The sequence below is a fragment of the Budorcas taxicolor genome, chromosome 22 (assembly GCF_023091745.1).
Source record: "Budorcas taxicolor isolate Tak-1 chromosome 22, Takin1.1, whole genome shotgun sequence".
NCBI lineage: Eukaryota > Metazoa > Chordata > Mammalia > Artiodactyla > Bovidae > Budorcas > Budorcas taxicolor.
Window position 1 is genome coordinate 40,673,421 of NC_068931.1, and position 25,151 is coordinate 40,698,571.

At 45.6% G+C, this 25,151-nt stretch overlaps 1 protein-coding gene across 1 annotated transcript in view; it reads right to left on the bottom strand.

Annotated features, from left to right (window-relative positions):
* The window catches only part of LAMA1 (laminin subunit alpha 1), a 125,449-nt gene that overhangs the window by 41,539 nt on the left and 58,759 nt on the right, over window positions 1-25,151 (bottom strand). Inside the window, exons 15-32 of the mRNA XM_052660378.1 lie at window positions 24,479-24,590; window positions 20,392-20,502; window positions 18,880-19,007; window positions 17,797-17,883; window positions 16,934-17,145; window positions 13,323-13,429; window positions 12,427-12,604; window positions 11,673-11,809; window positions 10,741-10,977; window positions 9,600-9,743; window positions 8,792-8,971; window positions 7,540-7,725; window positions 6,863-6,990; window positions 6,088-6,208; window positions 4,938-5,075; window positions 3,016-3,137; window positions 491-577; window positions 2-195 (exon numbers count right to left, since the gene is read on the bottom strand). Of these exons, the coding sequence (XP_052516338.1) occupies window positions 2-195; window positions 491-577; window positions 3,016-3,137; window positions 4,938-5,075; window positions 6,088-6,208; window positions 6,863-6,990; window positions 7,540-7,725; window positions 8,792-8,971; window positions 9,600-9,743; window positions 10,741-10,977; window positions 11,673-11,809; window positions 12,427-12,604; window positions 13,323-13,429; window positions 16,934-17,145; window positions 17,797-17,883; window positions 18,880-19,007; window positions 20,392-20,502; window positions 24,479-24,590 (2,609 nt within the window). The remainder of the gene's footprint in view (window position 1; window positions 196-490; window positions 578-3,015; window positions 3,138-4,937; window positions 5,076-6,087; window positions 6,209-6,862; window positions 6,991-7,539; window positions 7,726-8,791; window positions 8,972-9,599; window positions 9,744-10,740; window positions 10,978-11,672; window positions 11,810-12,426; window positions 12,605-13,322; window positions 13,430-16,933; window positions 17,146-17,796; window positions 17,884-18,879; window positions 19,008-20,391; window positions 20,503-24,478; window positions 24,591-25,151) is intronic.

Genomic DNA, 25,151 nt, shown 5'->3' on the forward strand with positions numbered 1-25,151 from the left:
CACACACAGTCGCTTTCCACCAAAATGTGCCTTGGTTCACACTCCCCGCAGCGGAGCCCTGTGGCCCCCGGCCAGCAGACGCACTGCCCGGACCCACGGTCACAGTCGCCGTGGACAGAGCCGTGCAGGCTGCAGTCACACCTCTGGCAAGTGCCGCCTGGCATCCGAGGGTTCCCATAGTAACCGGATGAGCACCTGCAGAAGAAGACGGGAGGACAGAAGGCAGGGTCCACACCAGTGAGTGAGTGAATACACAGAATAGCCACCCAAGGACAGTCACCACTTCTGCCCCGTGAAGTGCAGAGCGCACAGGGGTCTGCTCACCTCCCTCTGCACTCTATCCCCTCAAAGGAGGACAAGACGGTCACGAGGAAGTGCCTTTACCTGCCTTATTACCCAGGAGGCCTGGTTTTGCATTATCAAACTGGTAACGACTCCCCATCACTTCTGTAAATATGTCCTGTGCATATAAAAGCAGCAGACGACATACCTTTCACAATACTGTCCTTCATAACCCACAAAACAGGCATTGCATCGGAAATCATGATCGCCTTCCAAGACGCAAGTGGGACTGTAGCTGGAAAAGAAGAATTGTTTTGAATTTTCAGACATACAACTTCAGATCTTTCTTAGGGTACTTACTCATTACTCTTTTAAGAGTACATGATACTGGTCTAAAAAATAAGTGATTACAAACTGGACACCTGCGAAGCTTTTTAGGGCTTAAACTCTGTTGGGCAGAAGCAAAACAACCATGTAGTCAATACAAGTGGGTCCAGAAGACATTCACTGATGCCTATCCAGTGACAACCACATGAGTGTTGAGGGGATGGAGACCCGTTTACAGAGGACAACTAATTAGTCACCAAACGCGAAAGCTGCTTGTTTGAGACTTGCGTGAATTATCTGACTAATTAGATGAAAGGGTGGCTGGAGAACTATAGCTGACCATGAGCAAACGTGGGACCAGTAGGGAGAAGTGAGCTGGAAGAGTGCTGGGGATTCACCCGAGTGCAGTGAAAGGCCAGGGGGAGAAGTGTGCAAAGAGCAGAGAGTGAAGGTGGGCTCAAGGGTGAATGGACCTAAGGTAGGGAGTCAGGTGAGGAGCTTTAGTAGCAATAAGATGGAGCCTCTCAAAACTGAACAATCCGTTTGGATACTGAGCCCTCACTCTGGGACTTCAGCTTCTGGTGTATTCCTTTTTTCTAACCACTTTAGCCTCCACTTTTTAAGTCACCAACTGGAGGCTCAGCTGGGTACCTGCAAGCCACTAAAAAGATTGCCAGGGTATCTGGCCAGTAAGAGAAGTTCCCAGCATGAGTCAGTTGGTTGCTATGAGCCCCACTTCATTTTTGACCTTTTTCCTCCTTCAGCACTAAAGAGACAGATGTCAGTGGAAACACAAAATGTGTATGAATAGAAAAAAAGCACCTCTCTGGGGGCCTCTCAGATGCACAGCACACATGGCCTGTTCACAGTCTCACAGCCACTTCCTAATTGTGTAGCTATTAATTTACAAGCATGAGGGAGGTTGTGGCGATGGTGTGGACCTTCTGTGATTGAAGAAGTAAAATACACAGATACAGAACTGTGCAAAGTAGAAAGGTGAAACACCCATCCTGACATTCCAGGCATGTATAGCCATGGAGCAGTGGATGTGGACACACATATGGATTTGAATGCTTCCCCAAATGGCATCACATCATGTATTCTATTTCATAATTTGACCGGCTTTTCTCCAATTCTGTACACACAGATGTGCCTTATTCTTTTCTCAGTGTTAGTATAATATTGCACTCTAGGTGTCTACCAAAAGACACTTGAGACATTTAATCAATCCCCTGTAGGTATATTTCAGCTCCACACCTCCAATTTCTTGTGAGTGCAAGCAATGCCAGGCTTCCCGTAGCTCAGGAGTAAAGAATCCACCTGTGAAGCAGGAGACACAGGTTCCATTCCTGGGTCGGAAAGATACCCTGGAGAGGAAAATGCCACCCCACTCCAGTATTCTTGCCTGGAGAATTCCATGGACAGAGAAGCCTAGCAGGCTATCGTCCAGGGGGTCACAAAGAGTCGAACATGGCTGAGCAACTAAACAACAACATAAGCAGTGCCCATCTTTATGCACATTTGCAAGTATTCCTATAGCTCAGATGACAGGGGTGGAATTAATGATTCAACATTTATACACAGATTTAATACAAAAAGTTAAAGAAGAGTAAACAATAGTAAGCAATAAATCTTAAGATGCCTGACAGTTCGCAAGAGAAGTTTACACGGTGCCTCTCATTAGGCATTCAACGTCAAGCAACACTTGCTTGGAGACAACAAAAGAGACAAAATTCAAACAAATTAAAAGGAAAACTTCATTTCAGTACACCAAAAGTTCGTATTTGATCTATACATGTTCAATGCCTTACCAAATACTCTAAGCAAGAATGAAATGTTATTTATGAATTACAGTTTTCATCAAAACCAGAAAGGACCCTCAGATATTCCAATTTCCACTAAAAATCTGTTTGTGTTTTTTTAACGTGTTCAGATAATTCTGTACAAGCATCATGTGTACAAGGTGGAACCTGGCCCAAATTTCACCACCACGTAACATTTCTGAACTTCATCAGTCATCAGCATATATACATTCTAATCCCAACACCTTACATTAAATAAGAACTGAATTCTTCATAAAATTAATAATAATTCATCTCTGGGCACACTGTATATGGAGGTTGGAGGCTAAAATTAGTCTTCAAAGAAAGCAAACCTGAACCTCCTTTCTTTTATTAGTTTCATTCTAACACTCAGTGCTAACACACAGATACTTTGTTTTTGCAAAGATTCTCTTTGAATATTGGGAGAATGAACACTTTTTTCTTAAAATTAGCCTTTCTGGACACACGAAGAGTACCCACTAAGATGGATCACATGGAAACCCTGGAAAGTGAAGCTGACCGTGGAAGCAATCCAGCTTCGGTGGTGGGCTGCAGGGGCACGCCGGCACACCTGTGTGCTCACCTGGCCGGCAGGCTGTGAGGACAGGTACACAGAGAGCAGTCACTGGCCGAGCCGGTCACCTTCCCATAGTACCCAGGGGCACACGTGTCACAGTGGTCGCCAGTGGTGTTGTGGCCACAGTTCTGGGATCCCACGTTTCAAAAGGAGAAGAAAACAATAGGAAACTGTTAGAACACCTTCTCACCTGGAGACAGCCCAGCAACACCCCAATTCTTATCAGTTGACAGTTTTTTTTTATTCTCAACAGAGGGTGAGCATTTTTTGTCATATTTTAAAAATCCTGAACACTGGCAGCTCTGTGGCCTTCATTCATTATAAGACTGCATTCACCCAACGTGTGTGTGCCTGCTGGGTCACTGAATCACATCTGACTCTTTGTGACCTTATGGACTGTAGCCCGCCAGGCTCCTCTATCCATGGGATTCTCCAGGCAAGAACACTGGAATGGGTTGCCATTTCCTCCTCCAGTGCACGAAAGTGAAAAGTGAAAGTGAAGTCGCTCAGTCATGTCCGACTCTTCGCGACCCCATAGACCATAGCCTACCAGGCTCCTCCACCCATGGGATTTCCCAGACAAGAATATTGGAGTGGGTTGCCTCTGCCTTCTCTGATTCAGTGCCCCTAGGAGTACCTAATCTTGTTAAATGATTAGTTGCCCCAAGGAAAGATGCATCACGAAAGAACCATGAATTTCCCCAACTATCCACATGACCTTTGTCTCTGTGATGGGCCAAGGGACCTTCCTAGCTAATTACATCTTGCCTGAAGTTGCCTGAAATCAATTCTCTTTAAATCCTTAAATGAGATTTTCTCGTTTTCGGTATTAGGACTTTACTTTTGCCTGGGGCATGAACTGATTAGAATGAATAAATTTTTTAATAGTGTTGTAGCTATCTGCATCTTCATTTTACCTTGAATGACTGGAACAATTCTTTAATCCCAGATATCTAACGGAGTCAGCAAAGGTGAACACACATCTTTTTAACTGAGGAAATCCATGCAGCATTTCAGCTTTTAAATTCACCTGTGCATGGCTATGGTTTAACAGTTTTCCCAGGGGAGACTGCCTTTAAATTCTGCATATGAAAGACACTTCCGAATAAAAGAAGAGGAAGACAGATCTGCTGTGGGAGCCCTGGTTCCTGTGATGAGGCTACAGCCAGGATCTAGGAGGCTTTGGTGTGTCTTGGTGGGCAGCTCATTTTCCTTGAATGAGCTATTTCGTCTGCATCAAGTCAGTCTTGGCACAATTTAGACAGGGAATCAATGTTCCCACATGAGTTATCATAAAGAATGAGGTTTCAGAAGTAAGGAAAAAATATCAGATTATTCTGTGTTATCAATAAGATCTTATTGGCTAAAGCAAAACCCTGGACACAAGAGTTTGTCTTCAGTCAAGGTCACGAGCCTTCTGTCTGAGGCTCTTGGTCCTTTTCAGTGGTCAGAGCTCTCCTTATGTCACTGATGGTCTAGGGGGAAAGAGCCAGGAAGCAAATGCATACTAAGACCTCCAGGAAAACATGTACTTTTTAACAAAGGCAAGGAGAGAGCAATACCTTACACAGAGAAATACATTTTCAACTTTGGCCTTCACTCATCTATAAACGTCCAGGTGACCCTTCAGATTCTATGACAGCAAGTTCTCATGTACTACCTCTACTGCAGGTAAAAACAAGAGACACTTAACTCATTTCCAAATTGCTACCCATAAATAAATTCAAAGAATTTATAAAAGAATTCCCACCAAAAATGTCAGGCCACTTAGCTAGACCTTTCTGAAGGAAATATTTGTATACCTTACATTTAGCTAAATTTAAATACTATAAATCAAGGAACTGGTGTGATCTCCAACCAGAAAAGTAGACAACCAGTGCCCGCTGTAATTTTGAGTGTCAGGCAAGCACCCACACAAACCAGCATACCAGACACTTCCCAGTTTCCGGGTCACAGGTGTCACTGTGGTTGTTGCAATTGCAGGGCACACACGGGGCCAGCAGAGGGCGTGCTCTCCTGCCATCACCTTCCGGAAGCTTCCCTCTGTGGTAACCAGGTGCGCAGTCCTGGAGGGAAGCAAAAGGGAAGGAAGTGAACAAAAAAACAAAAAACCCAATTAAGAAATGGGCAGAGGATTTGAACACACATTTCTCCAGAGAAGAAGCATAGGTGACTGGCACGTGAGAAGATGCTCAGCGTCACTAATCATCATGGACGTGCAAATCAAAACCACCATGAGATGCCAGCTCACATGGTTACTATCAAAAAAAAAATAACAAAAAAAAATAACCCAGGAAATAGTAAGTGTTGGCGGGGAGGTGGGGAAACTGGAACGCTGCTGCTTTGCTGGTGGGAACAGAGAAAAGTGTGTCACTAAGGAAAGCAGTATGATGGTTAGTGTGGTGGGTCATCAAAAAGCTAGAGTTATTGCATGATCCAGCAATTCTGCTTCTGGGTATAAACCCCAAAGACCTGAATCCAGGGTCTTGGATTTGTACACTCATGTTTGTAGCAGCATTATTGACAATAGCCAAACATGAAAGCAACTCAAATGTCCACTAATGGATGGATGGATAAACACAATGTGGTCCATCCATCCAGTGGAATGTGATTCAATCTTAAGAAGAAGGAAGCAGATTCTGACACAGCCTACAACATAGATGAATCTTGAGGGCATCATGCCCTGTGAAATTGGCCAGTCACCAAAAGATAAATACTGCATGACTCCACTTATATGAAGGGCCTAGAGTAGCAGTTTCATAAGACAGAAAGTAGAAGGGTGAGTCTGGGGGTGGGCATAGGGGTAAGTGTTTAATGGGTACAGAGTTTCAGTTTTAAAAGATGAAGAATTCTGAAGGTTGGTTGTACAGCGGCCTGAGTGAACTGACCCACCCACTACTCAACTGCACACTTTAGAAATAGGCAAGATGATAAACACCTATTCTACCACAAGTAATTTTTAAAAGGGAAGAAAAACGGCATAACAGAAACGCACAGCACTACTCATCACTCAGAGCTGCTGTAACAAGCATATTTCAACCCCGAACCAGAAACCAGGTTTCAACCACCATCTCCTACCTGACACGAGAGTCCAGCCATGCCAGGAGGACAGACACACTTCTCTAACAGGAGGGCCACCTCCCTGCCTGCGTGTGACTCTTCCGCCTTTCTGCCGACCGCCATTGAAATATTTGAGATTCTGTGAAACCGTTGGGTTAAGAAGTGTGAAAGCAGGCACTAATATTTACAAAGAGAGTTTTCAGAAACAGCACATTACACAATCATGTTGGCGCACCTAGAAAACCAGAACTTTCCTGCCGGGTGGAGGGTCATTCCCGTTCACAGTTATAAAGGAAATGGGTAAAAACACACAAAAAGCACATTAGTCATTCCACAGGGAAAGTCCTTGGCCAGATTTTCAGAACTTAAGAACCATGTTAGAGAGAACACACCTGCAAGACCTCGAAGTGCTAGCCTGGCCATAGCTTAGGTGGCTTTCTTTAGGGGATAAGTTCATGACACTAAATGAGCAAGGGATGGCATTCTCGACGCACTGCGACAAACAATGGGCCTTGCAGCTGAAGGGCAGAAAACGGTAGAACTGTTTTGCTGTTTCTATGGAAGGTATCATCCTCATGTACTTACAAGTTATCTCCACATTACTATAGGAGATGGACAATCTATGTCATTTTCACGTACTTCATGATAATATTAATATTTAATAAGATTTTGGTGAGGAACAGAAATATATATATTAACAATATGGGGTAATGGCAGATGAAGTGAGCCAAGTCCTTAAGGTATGCTTTCAAATAAGAAAGATATATTAAAACTTCTAGAAATTTCCAAGTACCTGCTTTGCTGTAATCCTTGGCCATAAGAGGCTTTGATGAGGATGTACTCAATGTTGCTAAGAACAGACATAAAATCTGAGCGTGTGACAGGTTCTTCAGAAACAGAGTTAAAATACTTCCAAAAATTCTGCAGATGAGAAGCACATTCAACTAAAGTTAGGGTACAGATCCACAGAGGCACATGAACTAAAGTTCTTTAGAGATTTCTCCAGTAGTAAGCCCAGCTCTTGCTGTGCGTGACCCTAAATTTAACTATGGAAGCTCTCCTGTCACTTGCTGGGCGCAGTAGTCCCACCACCTCATTTATCAACGACCTCATAACACCTTCGCTGGGGCCAGCCACACAGAGAACAATCAGTAAACCTCTCCTGGAGGAAGGAACACACACGTCCCAAATTCAAGGGCATCCAAAAACCCAGAACCATTATACTCATACGGCTGAGACTCTTGTGTTCAGATAAAGGATTTAAGCTGCATTCGCACTAAATTAACATAAGCCTCATATGCATTTCTTGAGAATAGAAATTTGAATCCTTTTAGAAACCTTGCTAAACCCATTGGAATTTTGACCCAAAGCCTTCTCCTTCACTCTCTCTTATTTACAGCAGCTTCATGATTTCATTACATGCAGAGTTCCCAGCCCAAAGAGTGTAATGTGGAAAGAGCGCTCACTCACCTCTTTCATCCCCACTTCCTGCTCCTGCCTCACTCCGTTCTCGGGGGCTGGCGCGTCCACGTAGATGACCTGCTTCCTGGTCCGGCCTCCTTTGATGAGCACCTGAGGTTCCAGGTTGGAGGTGCCGATCCCATCAGAAGCATAGAAGGCCACGCTGTAGCGCAGTGTGCCGCCGTAGGCCAGGAGCTGTCGGAAAGAAGTGTTTACGTCTCTGACATAGCCTTGGTTTAAAGATATTTCAGCATAAGCCTGCTGCCATTTGAAGGAAATCTTGTCTCTTAAAAATACATCATGTGAGTGTAATATGTTATTTGACATGTGCTTCCTTCTAATTCTACTTAGTTCCGGATTCTTAAGTTGATATAAGCTGTAGTTCTTAAGTATGCAATCCTTTAAAAGTTTTACAAGCCACTTTATAAAGGTGTGTTTGGCTGTAAAAAGCTGCATTTATGTATTGAATACAAGTTGATGGGCTGGGAATAAGTACACCTTTGAAACCACCACCACCACCATCAAAGTCACAGTCAAACCCATCACCTCCCAGTGTCTTCTCTTGATGATGCCAACAAAGGTGAGCTCCAAAGTAACAAAGTAACATGATAATCATTCTAATGATTCTCAAGCTCCTTTGAATTAAACATGACTATAACCATTGGAGAACACGTTTCCAAGTTTCAAAAATCAGGATGAATTCACACATAGACTCATGTATTTATATAAGCAAAAATGCAAACAAGGTCTTCAGTTTTCTTTTCTTCCCCCCAAATAGGTGACAAATTCTTGAGAAGACCCTCCTAGGCCTTGTATTGAGCCTCTATTAGTAAAAAAAAAAACAAAAAAGTTTGTTGAGTGATTGCTTTAAAAAGGAGAAAAAGAATATGACTTTCACCTGAAAAGACTTTTAAAAATTGATATGTGTGTGTGGTAAGTCGTTTATGACCCTAGGGACTATAGCCTGCCAGACTCTTCTGTCCATGGAGATTCTGCAGGCAAGAATACTGGAATGGGCAGCCATTCCCTTCTCCAGGGGATCCTCCTGATGCAGGGATTGAACCAGGGTCTCCTGCATCACAGGCAAAGACCCATTCATCTGGAGGACGTTTTCTAAGTGTTACCACTCCATCCCCTCGCAGAAGAGAAGACTAATGCCCACTCCAGTTAGGAATAGGCCAGCCCAGGCCCTTGTGACTTCCACGGGCACCTCTGCCCCCAGGAAAGGTGGACGGGGCTCTAGGCTGGGTGTTTGTCTCACCTGGTCTCCCTGAAACTGCCCAGGCAGCCGCCAGTAAAACGGCTCCGCGTGGACCTGCTGCCTGACGGTCACGGCGTCCAGCAGGAAATCAGGGGCCTGGTAGTACACCCCCTCGGTCGTGCCCTTGAGGTTACTCTGAGAAACCACACGCAGGAGAGGCTGATCTGAGCCCAGCGTCACCTAGTCAGGGAGGGGAGGACAAGCCACTTCAGAACGTGAATGAACTCTGCACCTCGGACTGTCAGAGGCTTTGCTGTTTCAGGTCAGATGGCTTCATTACTCAAACAGGAGTAAGAAAGGCTTTTCTTTTAAACTTAAACAGCTGGACTAAAATGAACCGAAAGTGCTATACTGGGCAATGTTCAGCTATACGAAGGAGACCGCTGACATACTGCAACTTCTTCTTCCGACTAAAGCTGTGGGTAGGTTAGCACAGAGCGACACCAACGTCTTCGTTCCTGCTCCATTTATTTCCTGGACGGCAGAGGCAGGGCTCTGAGTCTTTTATTTTTTAGGCCTCACAGGTCTTAATTGCAGCTCGTGGAATATTTACTGTGGCATGCAGGATTTAGTTCCCTGACCATGGATCAAACCTGGCCCCCTGCATTGAGCGCTCGGAGTCTTTAGCCACTGGACCACCAGGGAAATCCTGGAGTTCTGATTCTTAATGATCTCAAATTAGCTTCCTAGAATTTCTGACCCAGTAAGAGGAAAATGCAACACAAGTACTTAACTGTCTCTCCCACCTGCACCCAGCTCCCGAGGATAGAGAGTCAAAAACAGAACGCTTAATGAGCGTGTGACTCACCGGCGTCCTCACGTAGCCCTCGGCCTCCGAGCACAGCTGTGACAGCCCGAAGCAGAAGCAGGGCGTGCATCCCCGAGGGTCCGCCTCGTCCAGAGCAAAGGTGCCAGCTCGGCACTCACCGCACTGAGGACCAGCGACATTTTCCTAAAGGGGACAAAGCGATAGACTCACTTCTACTTGAGAAAAGGAGACACGGTTTCTGAACAAACAGAAATGGAATCAAACACAGAAACCATTCTGGATGAACAGGCACGGATGAACCAGCTGCTTCTTAGGTTGGCTCCTCAACCTCTCTGAGCATCAGTTCTCTCAGACTCAGTGATTCCCAAGCTCAGCTAATCATCTGAATCATCTCAGAAGCTTCAGGAAAATGCAGACACCCTAGTGAGTCTCCAGGACGGGGCCCGGATCCTCCTGGAGTGAGTCCCCAGGGGACTGGTGAGCAGTCAGGTGAAGAGCCTTGAGCCGGTTCTCCTGCACTGGCCGTCTGTGGTGAGAACTGAGACCACAGATGCGGGGAACCAAGCACACATCCACTGAGGATCCCATCACCCCCGACCCACTCGAGTTTCCCCTCCCTCATCCCCCACCACCAATCAGCCCAGGACCAGGCTTCCATCTCCGGGGCCCAAGGAAAGGACCAGAGAAAGTGGTCAAGGACCTTCTAGTAACAAAGCACAGTGGGAAAACGAATGAAAATACAGAGTTAGGTATGATGTTGAAATCTAATCTCCTGGGAGAATAATCTATGCAAATTTCCTCCAGTCTGCCCAGCAGGCACAAGAGAATAGTTACTTACCAGCTGTACAACCACACATTTTCCTGAAGCCCTGTTATCTATTTTACCTGTATATTCAAGACAGATTGGCTACTCAGCCAACTGGGACACATGATAGAAAACGTGGCGTGTTTTTCAAATCAGTTCCATCATCTGACACTTGTAATAAACTGTACAAATTCCATCTAAAGCATCATCCATCACTCTAGAAGAGCACACACAGAATTTAACCTCAGACCCAGAAGGCGGTGCAAACTCATTAAGAGAAGCATCTAGAAGCCAGGTGCTTATTTAAATAGTGAAAGCCCCGAAGTCATGATGACGAGTGAGAGGGTGGAAAGGAAGTGGGGTCGAGGCCAGCACCTTGCAAGAGCAGGCTCCGGTTTCCTGGGCACAGCTGCAGAGACCCTGCTCCTGGTCACAGGTGTCGGCCAGGGTCCCCCTCGGGTCACAGTCACAGGCCACGCAGTTGGGGAAGCCTTTGTACCCTGGGGAGCACTGGTCGCAGGCCCGTTCACCGAATGCAGGCTTACAGGGGCAGTGGCCAGTGACTACATCACACTGCTGGCTGGCTGACCCCACACTGCTGCAATTACAGGCCTGGAAGAGAAAACAGTGAAATAAATCAAAAGGTGGCTTTTACATTTCATAATGTGTACATAGTGTACATACAGGGACGACAGAAAACCTGGAGAAACCATACAAGCAAACGGACCTCTCTCACTACTGCTTTTTGGACTCACGACACAAGCCATCAAGAGACAGGACCCATATTGCCGGACATCGTCAAACCCCTGCGTGCTGGGCCACAGTTGTGGACTGAAATTCAATCTACTTAGTAGGTCAAAGCAGTCCAGCAAAATCATGTTAGAAGATGAGTAATGTTCCCTTTATTTTCAAAATGCAAACTCTACTTTTAACAGACAAAAGTAAACACAGAAAAATAGAACCACGGAAGATGGGACATATGTGCCCCGCCCCAGGAAAGCACTTTATGTCCTTCTCCTGGAAGACAGCGTATATTGCAGAATATATTTAAAAGGCAGTAAAATAAGATTTTGATCTACTAACCTATCAATTTCTCAAAGGCAGGCTCTTGAAGAAAATTTAGAATATTGTGTTTTAAGGTTGTCATTTCTTCCACTTAGATTCCCACCATGGGTGCTGAGTTATGACTAGAAACCATGAAGCCACTCAACAGGTTAAAATTAAGCACACAGATAAAAGAAACAGGATGAAACCTGACACAGCAAAGCGGTTCTCAGCAGGGAAAACATGCAGGTGGCCACACGCACCTGGCATCCGAGCTCTGGGTCGTGGCCCCAGTGTCCGTCTGCACACTCCTCGCACACTGCACCCCGCGTGTGAGGCGGGCACACACACTGCCCGGTCTCTGGGTCACAGGTGTTCTGGGTGTGAGCGCAGTCGCAGGCTACGAGAGAGATACGGGGTCCTATTAGGGATCAGGACCGTCAGGTCAAGCAAAGGAGTCAAGATGCCTCTGCTGCAGTGTCTGCCTGTGTTAATAATCGCAACCACTCCTGCAGTTCCTGAAGAGACCTCATGGTCCCCAGGACCCCACCATGTCTCATGAGAGGTGGAGGCTCCTCCTTGTTGAAGAGAGGCTGTTGCACGAGAGATGATCAGGAGGCAGGGGAGAAACAGAGAGAAGGCCAGGCAAGGCCTCCACAGGTGGGGAGAGCAGACAGCCAAGGCCTACTGAGCCTCTGTGTGCCAGTCACTATGCCAAGAACTCTAAGTACCACCTTGACAGTAACTTCTGGATGGAGTCTAATCGGCTCCCCCACTTTACGCAAGAGGAGACCAAAGCTACAAGTCATTAGCCTAAGCTCACACAGTTAGTACAGCCTGACCAAGGCTTATGGACTTCCCAGAACAGGGATCTGGAAACAGAAAAAGGGAATGACATCCTACATATGAAGAAAAAACATAAAGGAACTTAACAGAATTAGTCCGAAGTCGAAGGAGAGTTCCAAGAAAAGTTTAGGCAATACATGGAAGTCTAAAACGCTGAATCCCAGCACTTACGTGTACAGCCGCCGTCCTGGTAGGCATAGAAGCCACGGGCACACCTGTCGCACTTCTCCCCGGCCACACCCGGGACGCAGAGACACTGGCCTTCCGGCGTGCAGTCATCCGACAGGGAGCCGGCACTGCAGTTACACAGCAGGCATCCGAGCCCCGAGTCCAGCCCGTAGTAGCCGTACTGTTTCATGGGGGCAGAGCAGAGGAAGACAGAACAGATTTCAGTCAATGATTAGTACCTACTAATGGAGAAGGAAATGGCAACCCACTCCAGTACTCTTGCCTGGAGAATTCTGTGGACAGAGGAGCCTGGTGGGCTGCTGTCCATGGGGTCGCACAGAGTCAGACACGACTGAAGTGACTTAGCATGCATGCATGCATTGGAGAAGGAAATGGCAACCCACTCCAGTATTCTTGCCTGGAGAATCCCAAGGACAGAGGAGCCTGGTGGGCTGATATCCATGGGGTTGCACAAAGTCAGACATGACCGAAGCAACTTAGCAGTAGCAGCAACCTACTAACCACCGACTTGATGGACATGAGTTTGAGCAAACTCCAGGAGATAGCAGAGGACAGAGGAGCCTGGCATGCTGCTGTCCATGGGATGGCAAAGAGTCGGACATGACTTAGGGATTGAATGGCAAAAACAAAAGTACCTCCTAGAACATTTCCAAATCAGCACCTGCAAGTGTCCCAAGCTCACAAAGGACTCGTGACATCATCCCACCACCCTCGGAACTGATACACACTCTCCAGACCGGGACACACAGCTGCTCCCGCCACCGTGCTGCAGGCACCCACTCTTTCTGGCAGTCGTAATCCCATTTCATCTGAACCAGTTCCAGACGTCAACACTGACGCACACATGAACTGTACGCGAGGACCTGGAGGCATCTTACCAAGCACTGGTCACATCGTTGTCCGGTCACGTATGGTTTGCACTCACAGAGTCCAGTTTCCGGGTGGCAGACGGCAGAAAGGGAGCCTTGGCCATGACATTCACAGGCTAACACACACAGAAGACATATTTGTGCCTATTTCTGGATATGGCTCTTATATAATCGCTTAATCCCCAAAGGAGAAATCTTACACATTCATGTTTCAAACCGGAAAATGAGAACAAAATGATTGCTTTGCAGTAACTTTAAAAATTTACACTTTTTCTGAAAGAGCCAACATAAGGTTGGTGGAAGGAACCATCATAGAGAAAAAAATGTACTGAAACTATTAAGGTAATAATCTGCAAATGAGCTTCACCAATTTCATGAATCCCTTGAAATTTTTAAAATGAGCTGCCAAGGTAAATCAACCAATCTTCATAAAAAACATGCAAAGATTTCAAAATCGATTTAGCCATTTGCTCATTCCAATCATATACAAATATTTTAAGTTGAATTATAGCCATGTAGATAATTAATATTATAGTTCATGATTTAATGAAATATTTCTTATTCGAAGACCTGAGTCCTTTGACTCAGGCCGTGAGGCCTGAGGTTTCAGTTTCCTCTCCAGCCAGAATATTGATGTTTAAAGCTACAAAGTCCCCCACCTTCTCAAAATGATGCAATTTAATGAGTCCAAGAAAGGTTTAATTGATATTCACACCACAGCTGTCAACATGCACTTCATTTAAGGTTTGTAATATGTTCACTGATAGATATCCCAGGATATGCACCATTCAGGAATGCTTGGGCTTAGAAAATGTACACTCTCTGTCCGATGGCATAATCATGTAAGAAAAACGTCACAAAATATCTCAGGCCCACGCACACTGTGTGTGGCAGGCTTTGCAGGGCACACACCCGTCAGCTTGTGTCTGTCACATTATAGTCAAAATGTGGAATAAGTGAATTAACCTTCATAACAAACACAGATGGGGAGCACTAACATTTTTCTATTTGGTGAAAAATCTGTTTTTCTACTTGGTGAGAAATCTAAGACTTAGAAAGATGATATAATTTACCATAGATCACACAGCTGTGTCAGGCTGGATGTACATAGAGGAAAACTTCTAAATGTGTTTGAAAAACTTGGGTGTATGAATCCCCTTCTTCAACACTAAATTTTATGTAACCTAAATGTAGATCAAGTACTTCTGATGAAAATGTAGCATCCTTATTATTGTTGTTGTTTAGTCACTAAGTTGTGTCAGACTCTTCTGCAACCCCATGGACTGTAGCCCACCAGGCTCCTCTGTCCATGGGATTTCCCAGGCAAGAATACTGGAGTGGGCTGTCATTTCCTTCTCCAGGGGGTCTTTCCTACCAAGGGATTGAACCCGGGTCTCCTGTGCCTCCTGCATTGCAGGCCGATTCTTTACCACTGAGTCACTTAGGAAGCCCGTACTAATTAGGATAGGCTATAAAAGATGCACTGAATTTTGAAGACTCATTATTAAAAAAAAGAAAGCAATCATCTCATTAGCACTTTGAAAATTTGATTACATGGATAAAATAACATTTTCTATATACTGAGTTAAATGTGTTATTAACATGTATTTCATCTAATTTTTTAATAATTTTTAAAAGGTGGCTACTAGAAATTTTTGAATTACATGCATGGCTTGCATTTATAGTGGACACTATTGATACAGAAAAATAATAAAAATTACTGCTCTTATTGCTAACAATTATAATTGCTACCATTTATTTACTGTTTAGAACTTTAAATTTATTATCCCATTTATTTTTCAGAAAGGCCTAGTATACACATATACTTATGTCCATTTTACGCATGAGGAAACAGCAGCTAGGAGAGGTTAATAAATTTGCCTAATATCACATGGCTGCTTGGTGACCATGTAACCCTGGATGCTACCCTGTGTTATTCAGACCCTAAAGCCCTGAACCCACACATGTGCTTTCCTGATACACCATCCTGTATAGCTCCCTACTAGACTTGGGATTTTCAAGTCTGATAAAGTTCCGTCTCCCATCACAATACTTAGCATAGTGCCTGGGAAGTCACAGACATGCAATAAGTGACAAATGAACTGTCATCAAGGTTTGCAATAAGCACGAAAAGAAAAGCCAGGAGAACGGTGAAGGCATTCGGTAAACTCTGAAGCTTTACACAATCACAGGTTATCATAATCATGATAATTATCATCTCTTATGATAATCAATCAAGATGCTGAACGTCAGGCTCCTAAGCCCAGGGCGATTAACACCTTGTTCATTTCTTGTCCTCCTAGGCAGCATCTTTTCTGTATCACTGGCTCCCTCTTGTGTCTATACATTGTAATAGCATAGTGGGGCTTCAGCATTTATAGGAAATCATCAAAAAGGTGAAATCATCAAAAGGGGCTTCCCTGGTGGCTCAAGATGGTAAACAGTCTGTCTGCAGGAGACCCGGGTTCAATCCCTGGGTCGGGAAGATCCCCTGGAGAAGGAAATGGCAACCCACTCCAGTATTCTTGCCTGGAAAATCCCATGGACAGAAGAGCCTGACAGACTACAGTCCATGGGATCACAAAGAGTCAGACACGACTGAGTGACTTCACTATCAAAAAGGCAGTGATAGTGGTAAAGAACCCGCCTGCCAATGTAGGTGACATAAGAGACATGGGTTCAATCCCTGTGTGGGGAGGATCCCCTGCAGGAGGGCATGGCAACCCACTCCAGTATTCTTGCCTGGAGAATCCCATGGACAGACGGAGCCTGGAGGGCTACAGTCTACAGGTCACACTGAGTCAGACACGACTGAAGCAACTTAGCACGCGTGCATCAAAACAACGTATCACTGCAATTTTTACTCTTTCATTCTTTTTTTAAGAACCATGCAAAAAATAAAACTGAGAGCTGTATCAGCCTTAAGGCTATATGTTTGTTATCCTGGGAATTTGAAATTTGCTTTTCTCAGTAACTGATCCTGCATGGTCTGTCATTTCAAGGGTCTGAGCTGAGCCCTGCAGAGCAACATGGAGTCAGCAGCTCAGGCAAAGACCACTGAGATGTGGGGCTAGGGTCTCCCCATTTCCTATTTCACATGTTGAAATCCCCTCTGTCTCAAGAAGCCCTTAGCATCTACCTAACAGGACAGGCTTCCTTCACCTCCTCAGTCCCTGGGAGCAGTGCCAGCACTCTGTGGAGTACCACTTCTTCCTGAAATGGGAGGCTGTGTGTTTTCTAGGTCACTTGACCTCCGTTTGGAGTAACTAAGCGAGCTAACCCAGTGCAGATGGGGTCAAGTGACCTCCTGGGCCAAGCACTGTTTGATGGTAGGTAGATGGATGGAGGAGTTTCCCCAGTGGCTCAGGGGTAGAGAATCCACTTGCCAATGCAGGAGACTCAAGTTCAATCCCTGGGTCAAGAAGATTCCCTGAAGGAGGAACTGGCAACCCACTCCAGTATTCTTGCCTGAGAAATCCCATGGACAGAGGAGCCGGGTGGGCTACAGTCCATGGGGTCAAAAAGAGAGTCCAAAATGATTTAGCAACTGAGCACAAGATGAGTGGAGTCTCCACAAGGCGGTAAGCTGTGGACCCAACTGCAACAGCCCACACACTCACCATGGCAGTTCTTCGCCGTCACCGCATCCCCATAGAAACCGTCAGCACACCTCTCACAGTGAGGGCCGTCAGTGTTCCCAAGGCATCGCAGGCATTCTCCGGTGACGGAATCACAGCTTCCAGGCTGCAAGAAGTCGACGTTGCCACTGCAGTTACATGGGACGCAGGAGTCTCCAGGTACTGTTGGGTTTCCATAGTAACCGTCTGCACATCTGTATAAAAGATGGAGAGAGAGATGCGCACAAATGCAATTACTATAGACTGTACCCCACCATCCAGGGACTCTCTGAGTGATTAATCAATCAGACTGACTCTTCACCTAAGATTTACTGGGAGAGGAATGCGGCTCCCAGTTCAGGCATTCACAGACCCCATCACTCATTGTGAAACATGGGGAGTGCGTCCAAATAAGCCAACAATCTCCTGGGACAGGCTCTGGGCCCGGGCAACTCAACCCACATCCCACCATTCAGGAAGGCCACCTCCCATGGAGACCAGCCAGACTTGGCACCAAGACTCACACGGGAAAGACAGCCCCTGGCCTCCAGGCGCCAGGAGACACTTAAATCAAATTAGCTCTCACTTGTGGAATTATCCAGAGTAAAAGAACATTCAAACGTGTGAACAGACGTATGAACTCCTGGCTGTTTCCCACTGCTACTGATGAGAACTCAGGTTAGCTCAGAGAGATCAAAGTATTCCCATGGACTTTCAACATTAATTTTTTAATTGATTGACTGGCTTCTCTCTCTGAGTCTATAAAATATAATTACATACCAAAAACTCTAAAGCCACACGTAACTACACATTTAAAAACAAACACATTGTAAACATGTTTGGAAACCGGCTGAGTAAAGGAGTACCTCTCGCACCAATCCCCCGTGTATCCTGGGGCACACTGGTCACACACCACTTCGTCCCCATCATCCAGGTGGCAGGTGGGGCTGAAACTGACAAAACGGCAGAGATGAAGGCAGTTCTCCAGTGGATGGTGCAGAACTCCTAAATACTGAAATGCTTGGCTTCCACCCCTCCTATCCTTACACACCTTCACTGGATCCTCACTCCTTAGCCCAGAAACGAAGGCTCCCAGTCACACAGCCCACCCAGTGGGCACTAGACACTCCCTGTTTGTCCCTTCGCCTGGGCTGCGTTTCTCCCCACTCTGTCTGGGCTCACCGGCTCATCCTCAATGCCCTCCTCAGCGGTCTCCTCCAGGAGGCCGGCTCTGATGCTCAAGCCAAGTTCCTCTCCTCCAGTCCCTGGGGCTGGCTGCCTGCCTCAGAGCTGCCCACACTGGCCAAGAGCAAGTTCACTTCCAATTTCCTCTCCTCCTTCAAGTCTCAGATTGAGAGGTTCCTCAGGGCATCACCCCTGGTAGATGCCCCCTGCAGAGCAGACATACTTCCCCTGTCCTCATGATCACACAGTGGATGCCATGGCGCCGGCAGCCACGGCTGAACACTCTGACGCTCAGGACACCTACCATGATGCCCAGCATATACCAGGCACTCAATACAGATTTGTTGAATCAACTTAATGAATTCAGTTCATTCCCAATAAGCCTCATATTTACGTATTTTGGTCATTAGCTCAAATACTCCTGAAGCCCAGGAACAAGTTTTATTCATATCCATGTCCCCCTCTACTTCCTAGCCCACTGGTAGGCACACAACACTGAAGGAAGTGATGATCAACATTAGACCAAGAGGAAAAAGGGCAGGCAAATGTCCTTGCCACCACACAACTTGCCTTATATACTTCAATACGTCAAGCTTTTCTTAAAAGACAGAGTCTTTTCCTCCATCTTGAGTCCCAATTAATTACCAGGGGGCAAATTCACACTCTCATTGCACACAGGTCTTGCTCTGAAGACATCAGTGCGGGTCTGGATGGGGACCCTGGCCCCTTGGGGCAGGACTGGCTGGTGGAGGGGCCGGGCTTACTTGTTGGAGGCCGTGGAGAGCGGGCAAGCACAGGGCTGGCAGTCCCCGGGGGTTCCTCGGGAAGGCAGCCCATAGAAGCCGGGCAGACAGCGCTCGCAGTGGTCCCCAGCGGTGTTGTGCTGGCAGGCCTAGGACACACGTGTGAAGAGGCTTGGCTCTGGCCCACTGAGCGAGCCCCAGAGTTACCCACAAACAACTTGCAGTCCAAGCAGGAAAAAAAGGCAAAACACTAAAACAAGTCACCAAACACTCCTATATGAGGAGTGGCTGCCTGTTTCCAGACTGGCTGATAAAATCTTTTAATTTGTGAAAACAGGAAGCAAGAGACCTTTCACTTCCAACCACTATATTTCGTCTCCTCTGCAGTAACAAAGTGGACCAAAGAGCTGCTCTCGGATCCTGGACGGCAGAGGGTGCAGAATATGGACCCCCCCACCTCCCCCGGACCCAAGTGTCGGCAGAGGCCTCCAAACAGGAAAGGAAGAAGGAGAGAGCTTTTAAAGGAACAACAACCGCATCAAGCAATGGGAAGCTGAGCTTGAGGAACTTATCGCGGAAAGACTGAGTCTGCGTACGAGCCATCCTTCCACGCCACCCTACAGACACTTCACTTACAGAGAACAAAGACACGGACAAAGAGCTAAGTGAAAGCTGTCCTTCCAGAGAAACAGAAAAAAGAGGCTCCAGAGAGCATAAGCAATGGGCGGCACCACGCCGAGGTCTTCCCCATGGGTCTGATCATTAAATTTTCCCTGCCCTGCTACTCAATCAATCTCTTAGGGAAAAAGCATGAACCACCCTCTGTGCTGTGCCGGTGAATAGGGTTTGGCTGATTACCATACACATTCATTCTGTCTCTGAGCGGTGAATCCATTAAAGCCCAGGAGTGTGGCCTGGCTCCCAGGCACAAGAGCCTAAAAGAATTCCTGATTGAAGTTAAAAAATAAGTCTTGCCATGTATCTGCCCCAAAGTTCATTCTCAAGATTAACCACACATTTGTTAAGCCCTGTTTCAACTTCTACTACATGAAAGAGGGACTTGTTTGCAGAGTTCATCTGCTAACAATGATGAAGCATTATATATTGCAGAAATGGGTGAGATTATCAGATATCTTATTATTCCTCTTATGATATACTATGTAATATAATGTTAAAATCTACTAGCATTTGCATTTAAAAGATCTGTTCTTTTTTGCTTAATCAGTGGACATTTTCTACCTTTATGTTGCTTTTTAGTCTTGTAAAGTAAGTCATTACTTATTGTCTTAAGAAAAAACCTGCAGTGAAATGATACCTCCCTTTTCTGTTATTACCAAAGCAACTTTTCTTCAAAAAAAAAAAAGAAATAAAAAGCAGGAGATAGTCTATGTCTTGAACTTAAACCTCCAGATTTCCTTTGGGGTTCACAAAGGCAGGGATGTTCCCTGTGGAGGAAGCATTTTTTAAAAAATCACTTCTGAGTAGAGCTGGGGCTTCGGGGTGGGGGAGGGGCACATGAGGCCTCAGACTCACAAAGCAGACACCATGAACATCACACTCGGCCGCATGGCCGTGGCATTCACAGGGCTGACAGATTCCTCCGAAAAGTATTCCGTCCACGCGGTAATAGCCAGGAAGACAGGACTGCAAAAGAAGGACAGGTGACCAGGCAGGTGAAGGTAACTTTTTATGCAAAGGGCAAATCAGTGTTTTCCAAATATGTTAGAAACAAAAGCCACTCAGTCTTCCATGAACAGAAAACTTATTTTTTTGCCCAAACATGCCATAAAATGCACCCATATGATGCATATGATTCAATGATTTGTTTCTTTCAGTAAATTTACTGAGTGGTGCAACTACCACCATAATACAGTTCCTTATATGTTTTAAAGGCAGAAACATGCACACAACTTAACAGCTATTCAATAAGCCAGTGTACATCATAGGAGTTTTCCACTGCAACATTCTTAGAAATCATGTAATAGTCATTTAACCAGTATTTTAATGGAGAGGATATCTTTCCCTTTACTATTTTTCCTTCTGCTTAAAATTTATGAAATGTTGCCATCATAGTGTTAAATGCACATCTGTGTCAAATAACATCAGTTTAATAAAACAAGTGTTACAGGTGAGCTTCCCTTGGTTCTCCTGCTGGTCTGACAACTTGGAGGTTCAGGGACAAGGAGTCCCCTAGACACTGTACTTCATGTCATCGTCCTGGTGACCCTGAGAAATTGACTCTCTATTTGACACACATGCAATCTGAAACACGAAGCATTAGCGCTGGTCCTCGGCACTCATACAATGATTCAACGCCAGGTGTGCACACCTGCAAGACCCCTGTCCATGGGCCGCCCAGGGCGACAGCAGACAAGAAACGCGTCCAGAGTGCAGACTGGGGAAATGATTAATTTGAGGCTGGCACACTCCCTTGGGGCCATGGCACGTGGGGGTGTGGGTTTGTTGTCTATTGTTCTAAGGATTCTTAGAGAGCATTTCATTATAGTGATAATGTATGATGCCTTCATTCACACTGATCTTGGGAATGTGCCCTATCACCTCCCACAGCCATGCTCCCCTGGGGACAGCAGGCTTCTCTACAGATGGGCATTGAGCAGGCAGCCACCTGGGGGTCTGTGTGGCAGCTACAGGGCTCCCCAAATTCCATTCTCAGTGAACAGCTGCCTGATTCTTTAAGTCAGCTTCTGAGCAAGAGTTGGATTACAGAATGAGTTCTGCTTGACACAAACCCTGACAAAGAAGACTTGAGCTTCCTGTTCCTGCCTGAGCATCATCCCACACACACTCACAGTTTTGCTCCAAAGCCACACCCACACCAGCACTTGCCCTCCAAAGCCCTGCCCACACCAGCACTGCTTTCCAAAGCCCCGCCCACTTGCCCTCCAGCAGTAACTCCCCCTTCCAGTCTAGCTGGCAAGGCTCCCACTTCCACGCTTATCTCTGCACTACCTGTGGCTCCCCAAGCCCACATCCACATACTATGAGGTGATCTGAGGGTCATTTTTTCATTAAGCACAAGACCCACAGGGATTAGGACCTATGAACTCTTGTTGGTCCCCAAAATAAATGACATGTAAAAAAAAAAAGCTCTTTGGTCCCCACCCCATACCAAAAATACTTTTCTAAATATTTAAAATAGAGATAAAAATACTTAATTAAATATCTGCACCAGGAGGCTTCAGGCCAACCTTATTAACTACAAAGTTAGTAAAGGTAAAAACAGATTATAAGTTGAACGTTCTCACTTTTTAAAAGTGCAAGCCAAGAAATCACAGCCAATGACAAATGTTCACAATTACAATTAGTCATGGACACGTGAGAGGACCTCATGGCAGTAGCCAGGGGTGCAGTTCAAATCCTAAGATGACCACTTGCTGGCTGTGTGACCTCGGTCAAGTTACTTAACCTCTCTGTGTCTCTGTTTCCTCATCTGTGGAACAGAAAGTATATGAAGGGCCTAACCTGACAGGACTGTTGTAAGGATTAAATGGGGTAATATGTGGAAAAGGCTCAGAACAGTGCCAGATACATACAAAGTTCTTGGTAAGAGAGAGCTATTATCAATATGGATGTCCAAATAATTCAAAACATACCTCAACATTTTTAACCAACAGATTACTTTTAGCAATGAAGGAAAGAGTATTTTCATACACTGACTATGTGATGCGGAGCCCACATAAGTAACATAGCCGGGGGCCATCAACGGTCTCCACACAGGGCTGGCTTGGCTAAAGCTTTCCAGGGCAAGTGTTGGTAACTGGTAAATGCTCAAATACAATCGAAGTTCAATCCTCCTTCAGTTCAATTCAGTCGCTCAGTCGTGTCCAGCTCTTTGCGACCCCATGAATAGAAGCACGCCAGGCCTCCCTGTCCATCACCAACTCCCGGAGTTCACTCAGACTCACGTCCATCGAGTCAGTCATGCCATCCAGCCATCTCATCCTCTGTCCTCCCCTTCTTCTCCTGCCCCCAATCCCTCCCAGCATCAAAGTCTTTTCCAATGAGTCAACTCTTTGCATGAGGGGGCCAAAGTATTGGAGTTTCAGCTTTAGCATCATTTCTTCCAAAGAAATCCCAGGGCTGATCTCCTTTAGGATGGACTGGTTGGATCTCCTTGCAGTCCAAGGGACTCTCAAGAGTCTTCTCCAACCACAGTTCAAAAGCATCAATTCTTCAGCGCTCAGCTTTCTTCATAGTCCAACTCTCACATCCATACATGACCACTGGAAAAACCATAGCCTTGACTAGACGGACCTTAGTCGGCAAAGTAATGTCTCTGCTTTTGAATATGTTATCTAGGTTGGTCATAACTTTTCTTCCAAGGAGTAAGCGTCTTTTCATTTCATGGCTGCAATCACCATCTGCAGTGATTTTGGAGCCCCCCAAAATAAAGTCTGACACTGTTTATACTGTTTCCCCATCTATTTCCCATGAAGTGATGGGACCAGATGCCATGATCTTCGTTTTCTGAATGTTGAGCTTTAAGCCAACTTTTTCACTGTCTTCTTTCACTTTCATCAAGAGGCTTTTTAGTTCCTCTTCACTTTCTGCCATAAGGGTGGTGTCATCTGCATATCTGAGGTTATTGATATTTCTCCTGGCAATCTTGATTCCAGCTTGTGCTTCTTCCAGCCCAGCGTTTCTCATGATGTACTCTGCATAGAAGTTAAATAAGCAGGGTGACAATATACAGCCTTGATGTACTCCTTTTCCTATTTGGAACCAGTCTGTTGTTCCATGGCCAGTTCTAACTGTTGCCTCCTGACCTGCATACAGATTTCTCAAGAGGCAGGTTAGGTGGTCTGGTATTCCCATCTCTTGAAGAATTTTCCACAGTTGATTGTGATCCACACAGTCAAAGGCGTTGGCATAGTCAATAAAGCAGAAATAGATGTTTTTCTGGAACTCTCTTGCTTTTTCCATGATCCAGTGGATGTTGGCAATTTGATCTCTGGTTCCTCTGCCTTTTCTAAAACCAGCTTGAACATCAGGAAGTTCACGGTTCACATATTGCTGAAGCTTGGCTTGGAGAATTTTGAGCATTACTTTACTAGCATGTGAGATGAGTGCAATTGTGCGGTAGTTTGAGCATTCTTTGGCATTGCCTTTCTTTGGGATTGGAATGATGCAAAATATGGCTTGGGTGCTGCAACTTTCCTAATGACTAAGCCAGACAGTGACACCTACTGAGGGTATTCCCAGGGGCTTCAAAGAAATCAGATTTATTTTTTTAAAGATTTTTTGATGTGGGCCATTTTTAAAGTCTTTATTGAAGCTGTCACAATATTGCTTCTGTTTGGGTTGTTTTTTTTTTTTTTTTGGCTGTGAAGCACACAGAATCTTAGCTCCCTGACCAGGGATCAAACCTGCACCTGCTGTGTTGATAGACAAAGTCTTAACCAGTGGACAGCCAAGAAAGTCCCTAGATTTCTTTAAGCAATGGGTTTCCTATATTCCAAGATCCCTCAAAAGTCTGAAACGTAGAAACACTGGGTTTCCAAAATTAAAATTCAAACATACATCATGACATCACCTTCAACGCATTTTTCCCGCATAGGAAGGAGCAAAAGAAGCAGACAGGAAGGAGTAGGAGAGTTACCTCGCAGGAGATGCCCGCATAGCCCTGAGGACACTCGCAGTGCTCCACCTGCGTGGCCAGGGACAGGTCTATGACGTTAGGGCTGGCCACGTCCAGAGAGACAGAATCCAACCTAGCAACAGACAAACAGATAGGGCCCGTTACACAACTTAACACGCTTGCACACACCATCTAGAACCTCAAAGAAGACGAATTCCTAAAAAGGGTTTAATTCAAACAAAATGATTTTTTTTTTAATTAAAAAGGTGAGTGTGTTGTAAGTAACGAGAGATTTTCACAACAGAACATTTTCTGGGAGCTGTCATTAGTCCCTGGAAATATCTTCGAAATTTGGAAAAAGATGAGCTACTGCCCAACACAGCTGAGGCAAGGCTCCGTGGGGCCCTTTCCGAAGAATGAACTTCAGAAGAGCAAGCCCAGGTGGCCGAACTCTCTCTAGCGCAGAGAGACTCACTGGGTGTGCCCTCTGCTTTGCTTTAGCCCTATTCTTTGTGCAAGCTCTGACTGGCGTTGCCAGAAACAGACCTTCTTGAAGTAACAAAACGACTAATGCTGAACTCATGAGCTGTGAAAATCTAAGACCATTAACATCAAGAGGGTGAAAACTAGGTGCAACATTGCTTGCAACTGTCCCCTCATTTCTCAGAAAACCACCCTGAAAGTTTCTGATCCT